The 15,994-nt window shown below is 45.8% G+C and overlaps 1 protein-coding gene across 1 annotated transcript; it reads left to right on the top strand.

Moving 5' to 3' along the window:
* Nucleotides 1-5,571: 5,571 nt before the first annotated feature.
* Nucleotides 5,572-6,681, top strand: LOC146865843 (lamina-associated polypeptide 2, isoforms alpha/zeta-like). The gene has a single exon (XM_085640201.1). It carries the CDS (start codon nucleotides 5,572-5,574, stop codon nucleotides 6,679-6,681), a length of 1,110 nt encoding a protein of 369 aa, XP_085496327.1.
* The last annotated feature ends 9,313 nt before the right edge of the window (nucleotides 6,682-15,994 follow it).

Raw genomic sequence — 15,994 nt, 5'->3', positions numbered from 1 at the left:
AATGTCCACTGCAGTATGGTTTAAAAAGACCACATTTGTGAACACAAAGCCGCCCTACACATTTTGTTTTCCAATCCACCCATCAACCTGGTATTGTAGTACCTCCAGGTTTGGCGCACTTCCCCACCGGGGAAAAACAGTGCTTCACTGGCAAACTCCGTAAAGTGACGCTAATGTTTTTGGGGCGTGAATGAAACCGATCTGGCCACTTTAAGAACACTCCGTATTGCTTTATTTAGTTATTGATTTTTCATATTTTTAACCATTTATTTCCGTGGCTGCACTTTGGAATAGAAAAATGGCAAAACGGCATTTCCAGCAAAAGTGTTTTTTTTTCTTGCATCCATTTCACAGGGGAACAAATGAACGACAGGAAGAAAGAGAGGGTGATAACCATTTCTTGAGTCACGGTTTTTGGTAAGTGAGGAGGAGTTAGACAGACAGAGAGGGAATAAGAGTAAGAAAGAGAGGGGGGGGCAGCTGCCAGCAGTAGAGCAGAAGCGGACACCTACCTTGTCTTGTCTGAGTAGGAAGCAAGAGACGGAGACCTTTTCCTTCTCTGCTCCCTGCCCGTCCCCGAACAGCCACAAATGCCGAGACTTCACTGCAGACCTTGGATGTTTCTTATATCCATGGACGCATGTTCAAAATAAAAAAGTAGGGGAACGGAATCTATAGAATTAAAGAAGTAGGGGCACGCCGTGCCCTGCCGTTCCCGCCCACTTCGACCACTGGCCGGTACTCACCGGTACTAAGTACCGGCACTTCTAAATTCTCTGCCTTTGAGTAACGGAACTTTTTCTTGTCTCAAAGAGAGTACTGGTACTCATGGGGCAGTAAACCAACTCAGTGCAATTTGGCATGTAAAGAAAGAAGCGTGACACAGCAGAGGAGTCGGTCCGTTTTCGTGAAGCACTCGAGTGCTAATCTCCCTTTACAATTGGCTAATTGAGCAACGCCCATATGTATTCAATCAGAGCAGGCAGGGAGTGGAGACAATTGCAATGTAGGTGTGCGAGAAGGGCCTGCTAAGAGGCACATCTCCTGACTCAAACCTAAGTGTAGGCTTTGTGCTGGCATAGCAGAGTAGGGCAGCACTTGATTGAAGCCAGATCGAGGAGAAAGGTGCTGATGATGTTGCTGTAGCACAGCTGTGGGGGTGGGGGGGTCGGGTAATCAATGTGTAGTAATGTGGACATCAGAATAGGTGATCTTACAACACATGAACTAAATACCCTGTCTGCGTGCACAAGTGCTTCTATGTCCCTGTGCATGTTCTTCTTGTATGCGTGTTGTCTGCAGTGTGTATATCTGCAGACCAATTATACCTCAAACACATTAAATGTGTGCCTCTGGCCCCGTCCCTTAGCACTGCCCGTAGCCCCGGCCCCATAGCCCTGCCCCCCTAACCCTGCCCCCTAAGCCACATCTCAGGTGAGTGCCTGCACTTATTTTTTTCCATTTAAAGCACTGCCCCTAGGAATGGAGCAGCATGCATCCACATGTCACTAAAGTTAGGGCTTAGTGGCGTTAAAGTGCTGGCACAAGAGATATTATTATGATAGGGTTTAAATAGTTGTTAAACACGCAATAAGCAAATGTTCCTGTCCCTCTCCAAAGAGGATTCGGGTGAACAGCGCATTTGGCAACGCAGGTTGTCTACAAAATTGGCTCACAAAGTCGCACAGTTATGCAGGCAGTTCAAATAATCTAGGTTTGCAGTATAACACTCTCTCTGCATTCTTCGAAATGTAAAAGCTTACTCCTTCAGGTTTCCTTTCAGGTTAAAGAGATCTTAAAATCTCAGGGAACATATGGTAATACCATTCCTCGGAAAAAAGATCTTACAGGCTTAGACATTAGGGCAATCTCCAGGGTGCCTGAAACCTGAGAAGCTCGGACAAAACGATTAAATTACACAAAATGTTCAGGCTCAGACTGTTATGGTAATAATGCCATAAACAGTTGCCAATAAACATTGTATAATGCGTACAAATGAGTACACAAACAGCAAGTACATGCTCCACCCAGAGGCTGATGCCTCAATATTAACAAGTGTCCTCAATAGAGCAATAATTAGCACTCGTGTTAAATACATATGAATAATACATTGGTTTTGCCAAAAAACTTTAACTTGTTTTGTAGAGTTACTAAATGTCATCATGAAATACTACCTTGTTGTGAGATGTAAATACATGTATTTTCTACCTCCAATATCATCTTGAAAAGTTTGGGAAATAACTCCATTGTCTGGTAAATACACATTTTTGCCCCTAAAATCAGCTTTCCATCATTAGAAAGAGAATGCATTTTGTCTTTCAATGTCTCAAAATAGACCACTTTGACCCTCAATTAGCCACTTTTAATTTAGGTAAATAAAGTATTTTTCCAGAGCCCTAGGTGCGTTGTTTTCTGTCCGTGGTCGAAAAAGTATTCGAGTCCCATTTTTCAGTTCCATATGGCAGACCTTTTGATTTTAATGGCTTCTTATAAAACACAGGGATAAACGTTTTTAGCAAATTTTGTTATTTCAATTACTGCCTAATGGCAGTTTCGACTGATTTTGACGCTCATTTCAGATCATTTGAACTGGTTATGATATGGATGCATAGGCTTGACCAAAATGGTCAATCATTTTAGATGGACAGTAACTAGGATGTATGTACAATCTGACATCGATTCCTTTCTCTGGCAATGGTATCAAAAGATGTCAACAATTTTTAATCCTTGTGAAATGTAGAGATTTTGCCTTGTCCTATTTTATTTTGTAGTAGTTTGGGCTAACTTACAAAGGCATTTGTGAGTACATGATTGCATGAAGTAGCATTACAGGAGTACTACGTAAAGTACTTACAAATGCATTTGTGAATTAGGTCCATAATGTTCAACTCCACATTAGCAAAGAGGGCCCATCCTTTCTATTTGTACTAACTGTACTTGAATATTCTCTGAAGATTCCCATTTTAGACTCATTTGATTTGGTACCAATTCACAAAAGCATTTAGAAGTATGTGAAGTAGTATTATAGGAGTATTTCTATACATACACATGAATACCTCTGTGAATTCGGCCCATTACCCCCATCCTGTTTGATGGAACGAAATGTGCTTTTTCATTGCACAGTGACTATTTATCTTTCTTACTTAGGGAATGCCACTCCAGTCAATTGCCCAGCATGCTTGAAACCAAAATTAATAGGCGTGGGAACTCTAGGACAGTTTTACCTGGCAAGAGTCTGCACCAAGTAGAACGACCTGTGGTTCCGGGTCAGACAGAGCGCAAAGGCACCGTGCTACTCCTCTCTGACAGTCCTAAACCTGTCCTCCCCAAATAGCCTTTTTTTAAATAATTTTTTTATTCATTTGTATAGCGCAGCTAATACCCTGAGGCGTCTAGGCGCTTGTTATTCAAAATCCTGCCAGCAGTGAGCTAGAGAAGTGCTAAAGTCTAAAGATATAACAGAAATTATGCCTTAAAAAGCCAGGTCTTCAGATCCTTCCTGAAAGAGATTAGGTCAGGCGAGTTTTTAAGTCTGTATGGCAGATGATTCCACAATCTGGCAGTGATATTTAAAAAACTTTTGCCACCCCAGTTAGAAAGTCGTGATTTGGGGACCTCCACCAACATGTGCGAAGAGGACTGCAGCATTCTTGTCAGTATATACCAGCGAAAGTGGTCAATCAGATATGCAGGGCCGTGGTTATGCAGTGCCTTAAAATTAATCTGTTTTTCTACTGGAAGCCAGTGTACAGTATTGAGGGCCGCCTTTGTGGAAGAATAGTTTGGCAATCCAAAGAGCAATCGGGCGGCAGAGTTCTGTATAACCTGCAGTTTAACAAGGAGAGCTTTGTTTATTCCAATAAGAAGACCATTGCAATAGTCCAGCCTCAACAGGACCAGTGCCGAGACCACTGTTTTCTGCAGGTCCAGTGGTATGAAAGGGAAAATTTTCCCCAAGACCTTCAGAGTGTAGCAGGTAGCTGAGGTAATCGCTTTCACATGATGGGAGAAGGACAAGGTGGTGTCTAAGATGATTCCCAGATTTTTTTGCCTTGATGACTGGAATGGGGGGAGGGCCTAATTCCGTAGGCCCTAGACCGAGGACCAGAAGGATAAATCTCTGCCAAAAAGAAGATCCTCCGTCTTATTAGAGTTCAATTTGAGACAGTTTTCTGACATCCATCAACTCACCTGTCGCATACAGGCGTGAAAGTTATGGACTGCGTTGCGGGAATCATTTGAAATGGAAACTATAATCTGGGTGTCATCAGCATATGACACCATAGCAAATCCATAGGATGTAATAAGCCTGGCCACAGGGACCACATGTAGATTAAAAAGGGTCGGGCTCAAGCACGAGCCCTGTGGAACCCCACACGTAAGACTGAAACTCTGGAAACTGAGACTATCCATTTCCACAAATTCTACCGGTCCATGAGGAAGGATTTAAACAGCGATAGGGCAGCACCAGCTATGCCAATTTCTTGGAGGCGGTGTATTAGGAGGCTATGATCCACCGTATCGAATGCTACCGAAAGATCCAGAAAGATCAGTGCCGCCATTCCTTCTTTATCTGCAGAGCGCCTGATTTCTTCTGATGCCGTGATCAGTGCAAGCTCGGTGCCATGTCCACTTCAGAAACCATATTGAGATGGATCCAGGATGTCATTGCTAAGACTGAATGTAGTCAATTCTTGGTTCATATACTTTTCCAGCAGTTTTGCCGGTAGTGGCAGGCGGGCAATGGGACGATAATTGCCTGGGTCTGTTTTATCCAAGTTGGCGTTTTTTAAAAAGTGGTAAAATTTAGGTCTTTTTCAATGTTTTAGGGAAAATACTGGTTTTAAGGACGAGATTGAATATCTCCGTAAAATGGCAGGCGACTAGCTCAGTCGCAGAGAGTATTACCTCCTCGTCCTGTCTTCCCGTCCCATTCCTTAACAGTGAGCAGCTAGTCTGCTCCACAGAAACCTATTACCTAGCCGAGCTTTTCGCACTTCCCCCAACATGGCGCCACCATCAGGTGACAATAAAGGGGGAAGTGTGTCTTAGAAACATCCTGTTCTTTTTTTTCTGCGTTTGCAATTTCCTTCGTGCTAGCTGAGCTGTGGGTAAGTGTTGCTTTCTTTCTTTTTATGTTTCGGCGCCCTGGTTCACTTGTGCTGCTTGCTATGCCTGTTTGGTTCGCGGTCCGCTCTAGCGCCCGCATCTGCCGGGTGCGCTCACCTGCTGGGGGTTGTCTTCACAGCCTGCATTAGCGGCCATTCTCTTGCTTGCCAGACCTGCGGCGCCCTGCTTTAGCGGGTGGGGGTAGCGGCGGTGATTTCTGCAGCGCGTGTGGTCCGCATTGTTCTCGGTTTCTGTACGTGATACTCCTTGGGGCAAAATCTGGTCGGCCGGCTGCTTTTTTAAGCGCCGGCCCCTTTTCCTGGTCCCGCGTAAGCTCGGGACCTCAGGACTTCGTTTGTTTTAAATGGGTTCCTTTTCTTCATGCACCTGTCCTCTGTGAGTGCCTGTTCTGCTGGTATTTTCCTATGTTTCTCAGCGTTGCTGATTCCCGAAGTTGCTGCCATGGACTCGGGTGCCTCTTTCTTCGCTCCTCCTCTTGATGCCCTGCGCCTGTTGATTAATGAGGCGGTGGCTGCTGCTTTCCGGGCTCGGGAGGCTGCTGGACCTCCTGCCAAGGTGCCTCGTGGGTCTGTAGATCCGCAGGTCGCTCCTGATGACGAGATGGGTCCTGATGAGGAGGAATGTGTCCGGGGGCACTTTGTTCAGGGTGCGGAGCTCTCTGACTTGTTCACCCATGTACGGGATAATTTGGGGTTCACTCCTCCGGTGTCGGATGTCCTGGAGGATGACTTATTTATGCAATATCACCAGCCGACTCCTGAGTCCTTCCCCTTACATGGTGCTGTGCGCAAGGTGCTGGATCATGAGTGGAAGGTGGTGTATAAATTCTCTTTCCCTCGCTTCTTGTCTAAGCATTATCTTTTGGAAGGTTTTGCTGCTGAATTTCCGCAGGCTGTAAAGGTTGACAATTTGATGGCTGGTTTTTCCTCTCAAGATTTGGTCCTGTCGGATGACGCCCTTCCCGCGGATGCTGTGGATAAGCGTGTTGAAGGGGCGGTGAAGCGTTCCTATGCTGCTTCCAATTTTTCTTTCAGGTCGATTGCCTATTCTAATGACATGGTCCAGTCCCTCCTCAAGGATTTTCAGGCCCTGTCTCTTCTTTTACAGGATGGGGAGGATGCCTCCTCTCTCTTGGCCCTCATGGAGTTGCAGGTGCGATACTTTTCGGATATTTCCTTTGACAATTTGAGTGCCGCTGCGGCTGCTTCTGGTGCTTCGATTGCTGTGTGGCATCATATCTGGATGCGTTCCTGGAAAGCTGAGTCTTCTCAGAAGTCAGTCCTGCTTAAGTTGCCCTTTGTGGGTCCCAAAGTGTTCGGGCTTCAACTTGAGGAGTTGGTCAAGCAGTCGGCGGAGAGCCGCAAGCTTGTGGCTCCGGTCCGTCCTCCTTCTCGGGGGCGTGGTTTTGGCTACAGTCGTGCCTTTGGGCCTTCTGCTCGGGGTGTTCCACAGCCCTTTCGTGGCAGGGGTCGTGGCCGGGGGGCCCCTGGAGGTGCCAAGCCCCGGGCCCCTGCCGGTGTTGCTGCCACCGCTTTTTCCTCTTCGCAATGACTGTCTGCCTTTGCCGGTTGGGGGTCGCCTTCAATCTTTCCTGCACCAGTGGTTTTCGGTTCCAGATGCCTGGGCGGTTCGGACCGTGTCAGAAGGTTGTCACATCAAATTCTCCTCTCCTCCCCCTCCGGTCTTCCTTTTGACTCCCCTGCCCCGTCTTCCTCTGTGATGGGAGGCCCTGCTGGCCGGTGTGCGCATTCTGTTGGAGAAGGCGGCTGTCGTGGAGGTTCCTCCTCTGGAAAGGGGCGAGGATTGTTATTCGATCCTCTTTTTGGTCTCCAAAAAGGATACTTCGGATCTGCGTCCTGTTTTGGATCTGAAGCGCGTCAATCGCTTCATCCCCATCGTACATTCAAGATGGTGACTTTGTGGTCCATCCTGCATCTGGTGCTTCCGGGGGGGCTTCCTGGCATCCCTGGATCTGATGGATGCTTATCTGCACGTCCCAATCCATCCGGCAGATCAGAAGTTTCTCCGGTTTGCTGTGGGTTCCCGGCACTTCCAATTCCGCGTGCTTCCCTTCGGCCTTTCATCGGTGCCAAGAGTTTTCACAAAGCTCTTGGCCCCTCTGGTGGGTATTCTTCATTCCAGAGGGCTGCAGGATTCTCCCTATCTTGATGATTGGTTGATTGTTTCTCCTTCTTTTTCTCAGGCTCTGTCAGATGTGGACCAGGTGTGTCATCTCCTGGGATCCTTTGGGTTCCTCATCAATCACTGGAAGTCCTCCCTGGTGCCCCAGTCCCTGAAGTTCCTAGGGGCTCTCTTCCTCATGGATCTCGGGATGGTGTTCCTCTCCCAGGAGCACCAGTTGACTTTGTTTTGTCACCTTTCTTGGCTCCTGTCCCAGTCCCAGGTGTCCGCCCGTCTCTGGTTGAGGAGTCAGGGGGAGATGGCGTCCACTTTGCATCTCCTTCCTTGGGCCTGGCTGCATTTGTATCCCCTCTTGCATCATGTCCTGTCGCACTGGGATCCTGCCTCCCTGGACTACAAGGCTCTGATTCCCGTCTCTCCTGGGATTCAGGTGGATCTCCAATGGTGGTTGTCCCCTCATTCTCTTTCCCAGGGGTTCGATCTTCTTCCTCCTCGGGATGTGGTTGTGTTGTCCACGGATGCCAGTGCCATGGGTTGGGGTGCTGTGATGGGTGCCTCCAAGGCTCAGGGTCGGGGGTCCCATTTCGAGTTTCTCCAGTCCTCGAACTGGAAGGAGTTGAGGGCGGTTTGGTTGGCTCTTCACGGCGGTTCCCTCCTATCCTTCTGGGCCGTGCTGTCTCGGTGCAGACCGACAACCAGGTTGTTTGGGCTTATGTCAATCGTCAAGGGGGCATGTGTCGGTCTCTGTTTCTCCTCTCCAGGAAGATCAGGCTTTGGGCCGAGAGGAATCTCTTGTCTCTGACGGCGGTCTATCAGGGGAAGGAGAATGGACCTGCGGACTCTTTGAGCAGGGTGTTCTCCTCCTCGGTGACTATGTGTTTGTCCCCTGATCTGTTCGATCTGATTGTCCTCCGGTTCTGCCTTCCTTGGCTGGATCTTTTTGCCTCAGAGGATTCTGCCCTTCTTCCTTGGTTTTGCAGCCTCGTTCCCTCCCGGTTGGCGGGGGCGATCAACACTTTCTCCGTTCCGTGGTCGCTGGGCCTCTTGTTTGCCTTCCCTCAGTTTGCTTTGATTCCGCGGGTCCTCCCGAAGATTCGGTTGAACCGGGCGGAAGTTCTTCTGGTTGTGCCGGAGTGGTCTCGTCAGTCTTGATTTCCCCTGCTTCTGACCTTGTCTGTGTACCCCCATTGGAGGTTTCCCCTGTGTCCCTCCCCTCTGCGAGCTCCTCTTCTCAGGGTTGCCTCCCGACACCGCCTCCAGCTGGGGGTTTGGCACTTGAGAGGTTGAGTTTGTTGGGTCAGGGTTGCTCGGTTGAGGTTGCCCGGTGCCTCCAGTTGTCTCGCCGCCCTTCCACCTTGAAGTTCTGTGACCGTCATTGGAAGAACTTCTCCTCCTGGTGTCTTAGGAAGGGTCTCTCTTCTTCCTCCTGTGAGGCTGTGAGGGTGTTGAACTTCTTACGGGATAGTTTCATCTTGGGGCTCGCTGTCTTTTCCCTGCATGCGCAGTGGGCTGCCATTCTTGCCTTTCGGGGTTCCTCTGTGTCCTCTGTCTCCCCATTGGTGGCTCGCCTTTTGTGGAGCTTTTTGCTTCAGCGTCCTGTCTCTCACTCTTCTGTGCTGGCCTGGGATTTTCCCCTGGTTCTCCAGGCCTTGACAGGTCCCCCTTTCGAGCCTTTGGTCTCAGTGGACCTTAAGTTCCTTTCTGCTAAGGTTCTGGTGACCATTACTTCTGGGTGGAAGGTTGGTGAGATTGGGGCTTTGATGGCTTCGCCCCCCTTTTTGCGCTGACAAAGTCATTCTCCATCCCAGTCAGTTTTTCTGCCAAAAGTGTTGTCGTCTTTCCACTGTCAGGAGGATATTGTTCTCCCTGTATTTTGTTCCGGATCCTGCCTCTCTGGAGGAGTTGGTCCTCCATTCTTTGGATGTGCAGAGGGCTGTCCGCATCTACTTGGATCGGACCTCTGGTTCACCCATGGCCTCTCTGGGCAGGGTCTTCGTCCTTTCTTGTCCACCTTGACTCGTTGGGTCAAGGGTGCTGTGGTTTCGGCCTACGGTTCTGCCCACTGTCCTCTTCTGTTCAGGGTAGGTCGACCAGGGGCGTCTCCTCCTCCTGGGCCATGTTCAAGGGGGCCTCCTTGAGAGACATTTGTAATGCTGCCACATGGACTTCTCCCCATACGTTTGTTTCCCATTATCGTCTTCAGTTGGGGATGGCAGTCTTGGCTGCCTTTGGCGCTCATGTCCTGTCTGCTGTACATAGTTTGTGATTTGTACTGCTTTCTGTTGATTAAATGGACCTGTTTTCTAGCATTTTCTGGTCTGTTTTATTACAATCACCGTGTGCTTGGGTATGGGCTCACTGTTAAGGAATGGGACGGGAAGATAGGACGAGGAGGTAATGCCCGGTTACTCACCGGTAATATTCATTACTCCGAGTCCTGGTCTTCCCATCTCATTCCTGAGCCCTTCCCTCCCTCCCTGGTTTTGGGTTTTCTGGGTGATTGTTTTCATTTTTGGGTTTTTTCTTTGGTATTCTCAGGATGGTTCTATGACGCACTTCCCCCTTTATTGTCACCTAATGGTGGCGCCATGTTGGGGGAAGTGTGCAAAGCTTGGCTAGGTAATAGGTTTCTGTGGAGCAGACTAGCTGCTCACTGTTAAGGAATGGGACGGGAGGACCAGGACTCGGAGTAATTAATATTACCAGTGAGTAACCGGGCATTATCTTAGGAGGGCATGGGTCCAACGGTGAGCCGGATTTGGCGGCAGAAAGAAGTTTGATGACCTACTCATACGTTATAGGTGGAAACTCAGAAAAATGTGCAGAGTCGGGGCTGCAGGAGCTATTAAGGTCATGTAGGTTCATTTCATAACACCCAATCCTCTCACTGAGACCACCATGGGTGCCCTGATGCCACTTACCACCTAATAGAACTGGTATTAAATGGGAGCAGAAAAGTTCCCATTATCGGAGGTACCCATGTAGTGGGAAGTCCTGGATCCACATGGTTATTCCCCATTCTAGGGACTAAAACTAGTGAATGTGAGGTGCAGAAGCGGAAGCGGAATTACCAGCTGTAATCAGGGATTCTGTCCCTCAACATTTGAGGATCCCTGCACTGTGCATCTGATAATCAGCACCTCAGAATAGTGTTGAACTAGGGATGCACTTCCAGTTTATTCCTTAGTGATGTTTTATTGACAGAGGAAATAATAAAACGTTTTTTAATTATCATGTGTCTTTCTCAACTTTGGTCAGGTTGTTTAAGTCTGGAATTTTAGATTGGCAGAAAGTGAATTTGGATCACCTGCTAATATATAAAGTGAAAGCAGTTCGATATGTATTAAAGAGATCCTATAGTCAAAAGTCACAACCATAGATGTCCAAAACGACTGAGAATGTACACATTTAGTAGTGACCTGCCTAACTTCAGAAAGTTGAATGCAAAAATATCAAGGCATAATAATGACCTCTGCATAGATCAACTCTACATATCATCAAGATAAGTATGTATATACAGTGAAGTATAGATTTACTATTCTTGACCGCACATTTACCTACCAAGATGAAATGTTGGTAGTCAGTATTGTGAAGTCAGTATAAGTGCTGGTCAGTATCAAAATTCGATATTCTCTATAGAGAGGAGAAGTTTTTTTGGCTTGATTTTGTCTTGTTTTAGGTTTTGGAGTACTTTGGGGTTCAGAGCATATATTGGAGTTTAGGGTACATTGAAATGGGCTTTAGGGCTCAGGTTTTTTGTGTGCTTTCCAACTTTAAGGAGTATATTAGGGTCCAGGTCTATTTTGGGAGTTTAGGGTACATAGTTATCTTTTTTCAGGGCTAAGGGCAGTGATGGGTATTCACGTTATAGAGAGGGGGAATTAAAAAAAAAGTTGGGTTGTTTTTTTCAGTTGTGAGGCATATTTTAGGATCCATGGCTGTCATTGGCATTTAAATGATTATAGGTTTTTAAGGCTCAGGGTACTGATTGATGAGCAGGGTATTGAGAAGGAGACTTTGATGTTTGGGGTTTCTTTTTGTGTTTTTATTTTCAGTTATGGGAAGTTTTTGTAGGGTGCAGCACTGTTATGGGTTTTTAAGGGTGCATGGTTATGGGTTTTTAAGGCTCAAAATAGTGATGGGTTTTCAGGGTGCCATTCAATTTTTTTCATAATAACTTAAAAGCACTAGTAAGAAATAAAAAAAGGAAAACAAATAAGTCAAAGATCAATAAGATTAATTTAAAAGCATTTACAAATTAAAATCTCTTGTGCATTCTTAAATTATTTTGTACCAATTTTGTTAAAATATTTTAATTATTTTATAGTCAAATCTATTTCTATCCTGTAAACTTTTTTTATTATTTTACTAAAATAATATATGGAGTTTAATGGGTATTGTATTAATCTTTTTGGTTGGAGAAATATTTTTTTTTGTTTTGATTAGTAAAGATAACTTCACTTTACTTTTTAAATGCAAATAACATGGCCTACAAAGGCTTAAACATAGTAATATTGGTATTTTTTTAAATAGTTGTATAGTAGAATTTTTATCAGGATTTTTTCTCTCTTCTGTTTTCAAATGTATTCGCTGACGAAAAAGAAAGGCAGAATTCCGTAATTTCTAATGATAAAAATGTTCATTTATTTACATTTTTATGGGTCTCCCTCATGGCCCACACCATCTCAAAAAACAGCTGCACCATTTAAAAAAACATCATGATAGCTCTACCTCTTATCTTGCAGACAAGCTCACGATTTCTGGTAGGTTCTTGGCACATGCGCAATCAGGACATCATCAAACCGCAAGTTACGAAGTGTAAAAAGGGAAAACAAGGCAGTAGGCCTTTTACATCTATGCAGCAATGATCTGGAACAACATCCATGTATCCATCAGGAACACCCAAGGCTGCTCTAATTTAGGAAAGAATTGAAGACATACCCATTGAATAACCACCACATCATAATGTATTAACCATCCACAATCCAGCTGCTTCTCCTATCACTTGTTGACTTTTAGCTTTTCTTTGACCACATACAGTGCTCCACTGCCTTTTGGCTACGTTTGTGCAATAGAAGTACCTCATGTATACAAACATACATACTTATAAAAAATTATTGTTTTTAGGCCACTCACACAGAACGGAAGATGGTGGTTTAAATTTCATAGTTTGTTGAAGGGACAAAGCTTTTGCCTCCAACATTGTTTGCCATCTAGACTCTTTTTGTCTGCCCTTTATTTTGTCTTCCCAGGGGCATTTTTTTTAAGCAGCCATTTTGAGGGGTTCAGAGGGGGTTTGTAGGTAGTTTCTTTAAGGCTATTCCTGAAGCATTGTTTTCAATTTTCTTCCTTTTCAGGTTTTTTAAGGACCCTTTAAGGAGCATTGTTTTTTTATAATAATGATTTTTTAGTTTTTGATGGATTTTGGTGTTTGAATGTTGGATTTTGCTTCTTGTGGAATCTACTCATCTCATGGACCCAGAAGAAGTTTCCAAGTGAAGCTACTGTCAGTAATTATAAAGTATTTACTTTTTAGTAATGTTAGTAGTATTTCCTTTCATAATCTACAGGAAATGCAATAAATTCTGGGCAGACTACCCCTGATATTGTTCAGAATTGTCTACATTTTGTTAAAAGCTGTGCCTGAGTTTCAACATTTTAGGGTTTTGAATAGCTACAAAGCATTGCATTTGATGCTTTTCTTGGAAACTGTTCTTTCTTGAGAGTTTTGAACAAATAATATAGTGATGGATGGATGTTTTCTTAATGTAGTGTTGAAAGAGTTGTTCCATCCTTTCAACTGAATTATGGGTTATGCCGCTCCTTGGAGGCAGCGTGAGCAACTGTTTCACCAGGGTATTTGAAACCTTTGTGGTCTTCTGTTACCCCACCTGGTAAAGTCATCAATCCTTGTACCCTCAAATTAATTGAGGAATTCTGTCAACTTTGCCTCATTTGCTTCGCACCATTCACTTTGATATAATGTATTGAAAGCTTGTTTCCTTCCCAGTATAAGAATTGGCTTGGTAGTTTGGTTTGCCCTGTTCCCATCATGCACTGGGACAGGTACAGACTAATTTGCATGTAGCCAGGTTCTGAGCTGGGATGGTGCAGTGAGCTAAAAAACGGTGATGGATTAAAACCATGATCTCTTGACTTGGTAAGAGTATTCTGCATCATTCAGAAACTCTGTCCATCACCACCCCCTTTTTCCCAAATCGATTTTTTCCACACTCAGTGTGGGAGGGTATGCTCAGACGTGAGTCCCTTGCTCATTGCACCATCAGGATTCAGGCAAGCCGGGCTGACGAAGGCTGTGATGCCAGAAACCGGTCCCCGGAAGCTTGTTTCCTTCCCAGTATAAGAATTGGCTTGGTAGTTTGGTTTGCCCTGTTCCCATCATGCACTGGGACAGGTACAGACTAATTTGCATGTAGCCAGGTTCTGAGCTGGGATGGTGCAGTGAGCTAAAAAACGGTGATGGATTAAAACCATGATCTCTTGACTTGGTAAGAGTATTCTGCATCATTCAGAAACTCTGTCCATCACCACCCCCTTTTTCCCAAATCGAAAGAGTTGTTCCATCCTTTCAACTGAATTATGGGTTTATGCCGCTCCTTGGAGGCAGCGTGAGCAACTGTTTCACCAGGGTATTTAAAACCTTTGTGGTCTTCTGTTACCCCACCTGGTAAAGTCATCAATCCTTGTACCCTCAAATTAATTGAGGAATTCTGTCAACTTTGCCTCATTTGCTTCGCACCATTCACTTTGATATAATGTATTGAAATGTTCTACTTGAGCAGGAGGGAAGACAGCTAATGATGTGAGTTTTTAAAATATCATTTTGCAGTTTAGTATCTGAGATGTACTCTTCCAGAAAGATTGCTTTTTTTTTATTTGTCTCATACCACTTGTCCAAAGTGGAAATAACAGTCTTCTTTAACGTTTTGGGATATATTTTTCAAATAGTATTTAATGTTGTCAGCTCAAAGCCAATTATAATATTTGTTTTACTTGCTTTTAATCAAGCTGAGAAATTCAGAGGATACCTCCTCGTCCCTCCCTCGCTTCCCTTCATGACACACATAAGCCATTCCTGCCTCACCAGACACCCATAACACGTGATGAAATCTGTAACAAGACACCCCCCAACATCCAGTTTTTTCATTGTCTCACCTGACATCACAAGCCGGCCGTGTGCAGTGCTACGGTCGTTTATTAAACATTTAACTTTTGTTTATCAATCAGGGGGTTTAAAGCGTGCTATTCACCCGTGAGGGTCTCAAGGCGCTGGGGAATGGGGGGGGGGGGGAGTACAGCTCCGAATCAGCAGAAAGGCCAGGTCTTAAAGCTCTTCCTGAAGGTGTGCAGAGTAGGGGAGCGTCTGATGTTGGCTGGGAGCTCATTCCAGGATTTGGCTGCGATGTAGAAGAAGGCTCTTCCACCCTCTAAGGTTCTGTGGATGCACAGGGTTTATGCTAGGGCGAGGTCAGCATTGTGGAGGTTCCTTTTGTGTACGTGGAAGGAGACTCTTTCGTTGAGGTATTTGGGTCCGGTGTTTTGGGGGGATTTGTAGGCATGGGTGAGTAGTTTGAAGGCTATTCTCTTCTCGATGGGGAGCCAGTGGAGGTTTTGCATTTGTTGGGTGATGTGCTCATGTCGTGGGATGCCGAGGATGAGTCTGGCCGTGGTGTTCTGGATGGTCTTGAGTTTGCGTAGCAAGGATTTGCTGATTCCAGCGTAGAGGGCTTTTCTGTAGTCCAGTCTGCTTGTTCTGAGTGCGTGGGTGATGGTTTTTCTGGCTTCGGGGGGGATCCACTTGAAGGTCTTGCAGAGGATGCGGAGGGTGTTGAAGCAAGTGGAGGCGACGACGTTGATCTGTCAGCTCATGGTGAGGGAGGAGTCGAGTATGATGCAGAGGTTCCGGGCGTGGTCCATGTAGTAAAGCTATTGTAGAAAGCGTGGAACAGAAGAGCATTCCAGGTCGTGCCATTCACCAGAGATCAAGTCCTTAATTCAACCATGAAATGGCATAGCAAAAACAGGGGGCTTAACATACTGGGGAAAACTGCCTTCTCTCCCCTCAGATGATGAAAAAGGTGCAAATCCCAAGTTCTCCCTGATATGCTGCAGAATATCTGGAACATCCTCTCTACTTATACATTTTCTCATAGAGGTAGATGGACGGCTAACCTCAGATGTCGAGGAGTCGTCAGAGGGCGAATCCTCCAGATCAACTGCAGAACAAGAGCCCCTTCTTTCGGATGGAACCCTGGAATCCAGAGCACAAGCCACCGCAGCCTCGATCATAGCCTGAACCTCAGAAGCCAAGAGTAGGGCAGAAGAAGCCACCAGACCCATGGACCGGCTCTGGCGAGCAGGAATGGGCTCATCATCGTCAGAAGAGGACAGGACATGCTTGAGCATTTTTCACCACCAAAATGACACACAGTAAACCCAGTAAGGAGACACTTAGATATAGGTATAATCCCCCCCACAATATGACCAACCAGGACAGCATTCACAAACTGGGAAGGAACCCCAGCATCCAATAATCAAAGGTCTAACAATTAACAAACATCCAATCTGAAATCTACACTATGGAGAGAAAAAATGATGAAAAGTGGCGTTTTTCGAGGCCTTTACTGTGCACTGAATCCAGAAACAGACAGTCGAGGAGCCGCGCTGTACCATACGCTGCTGTTTCTCAATCCGGCCTTCA

Source organism: Triturus cristatus, chromosome 2_1 (genome assembly GCF_964204655.1).
Source record: "Triturus cristatus chromosome 2_1, aTriCri1.1, whole genome shotgun sequence".
Classification (NCBI taxonomy): Eukaryota; Metazoa; Chordata; class Amphibia; order Caudata; family Salamandridae; genus Triturus; species Triturus cristatus.
The sequence above is the reverse complement of the archived record's forward strand: the minus strand, read 5'-3'. Positions and strand labels throughout refer to the sequence as shown.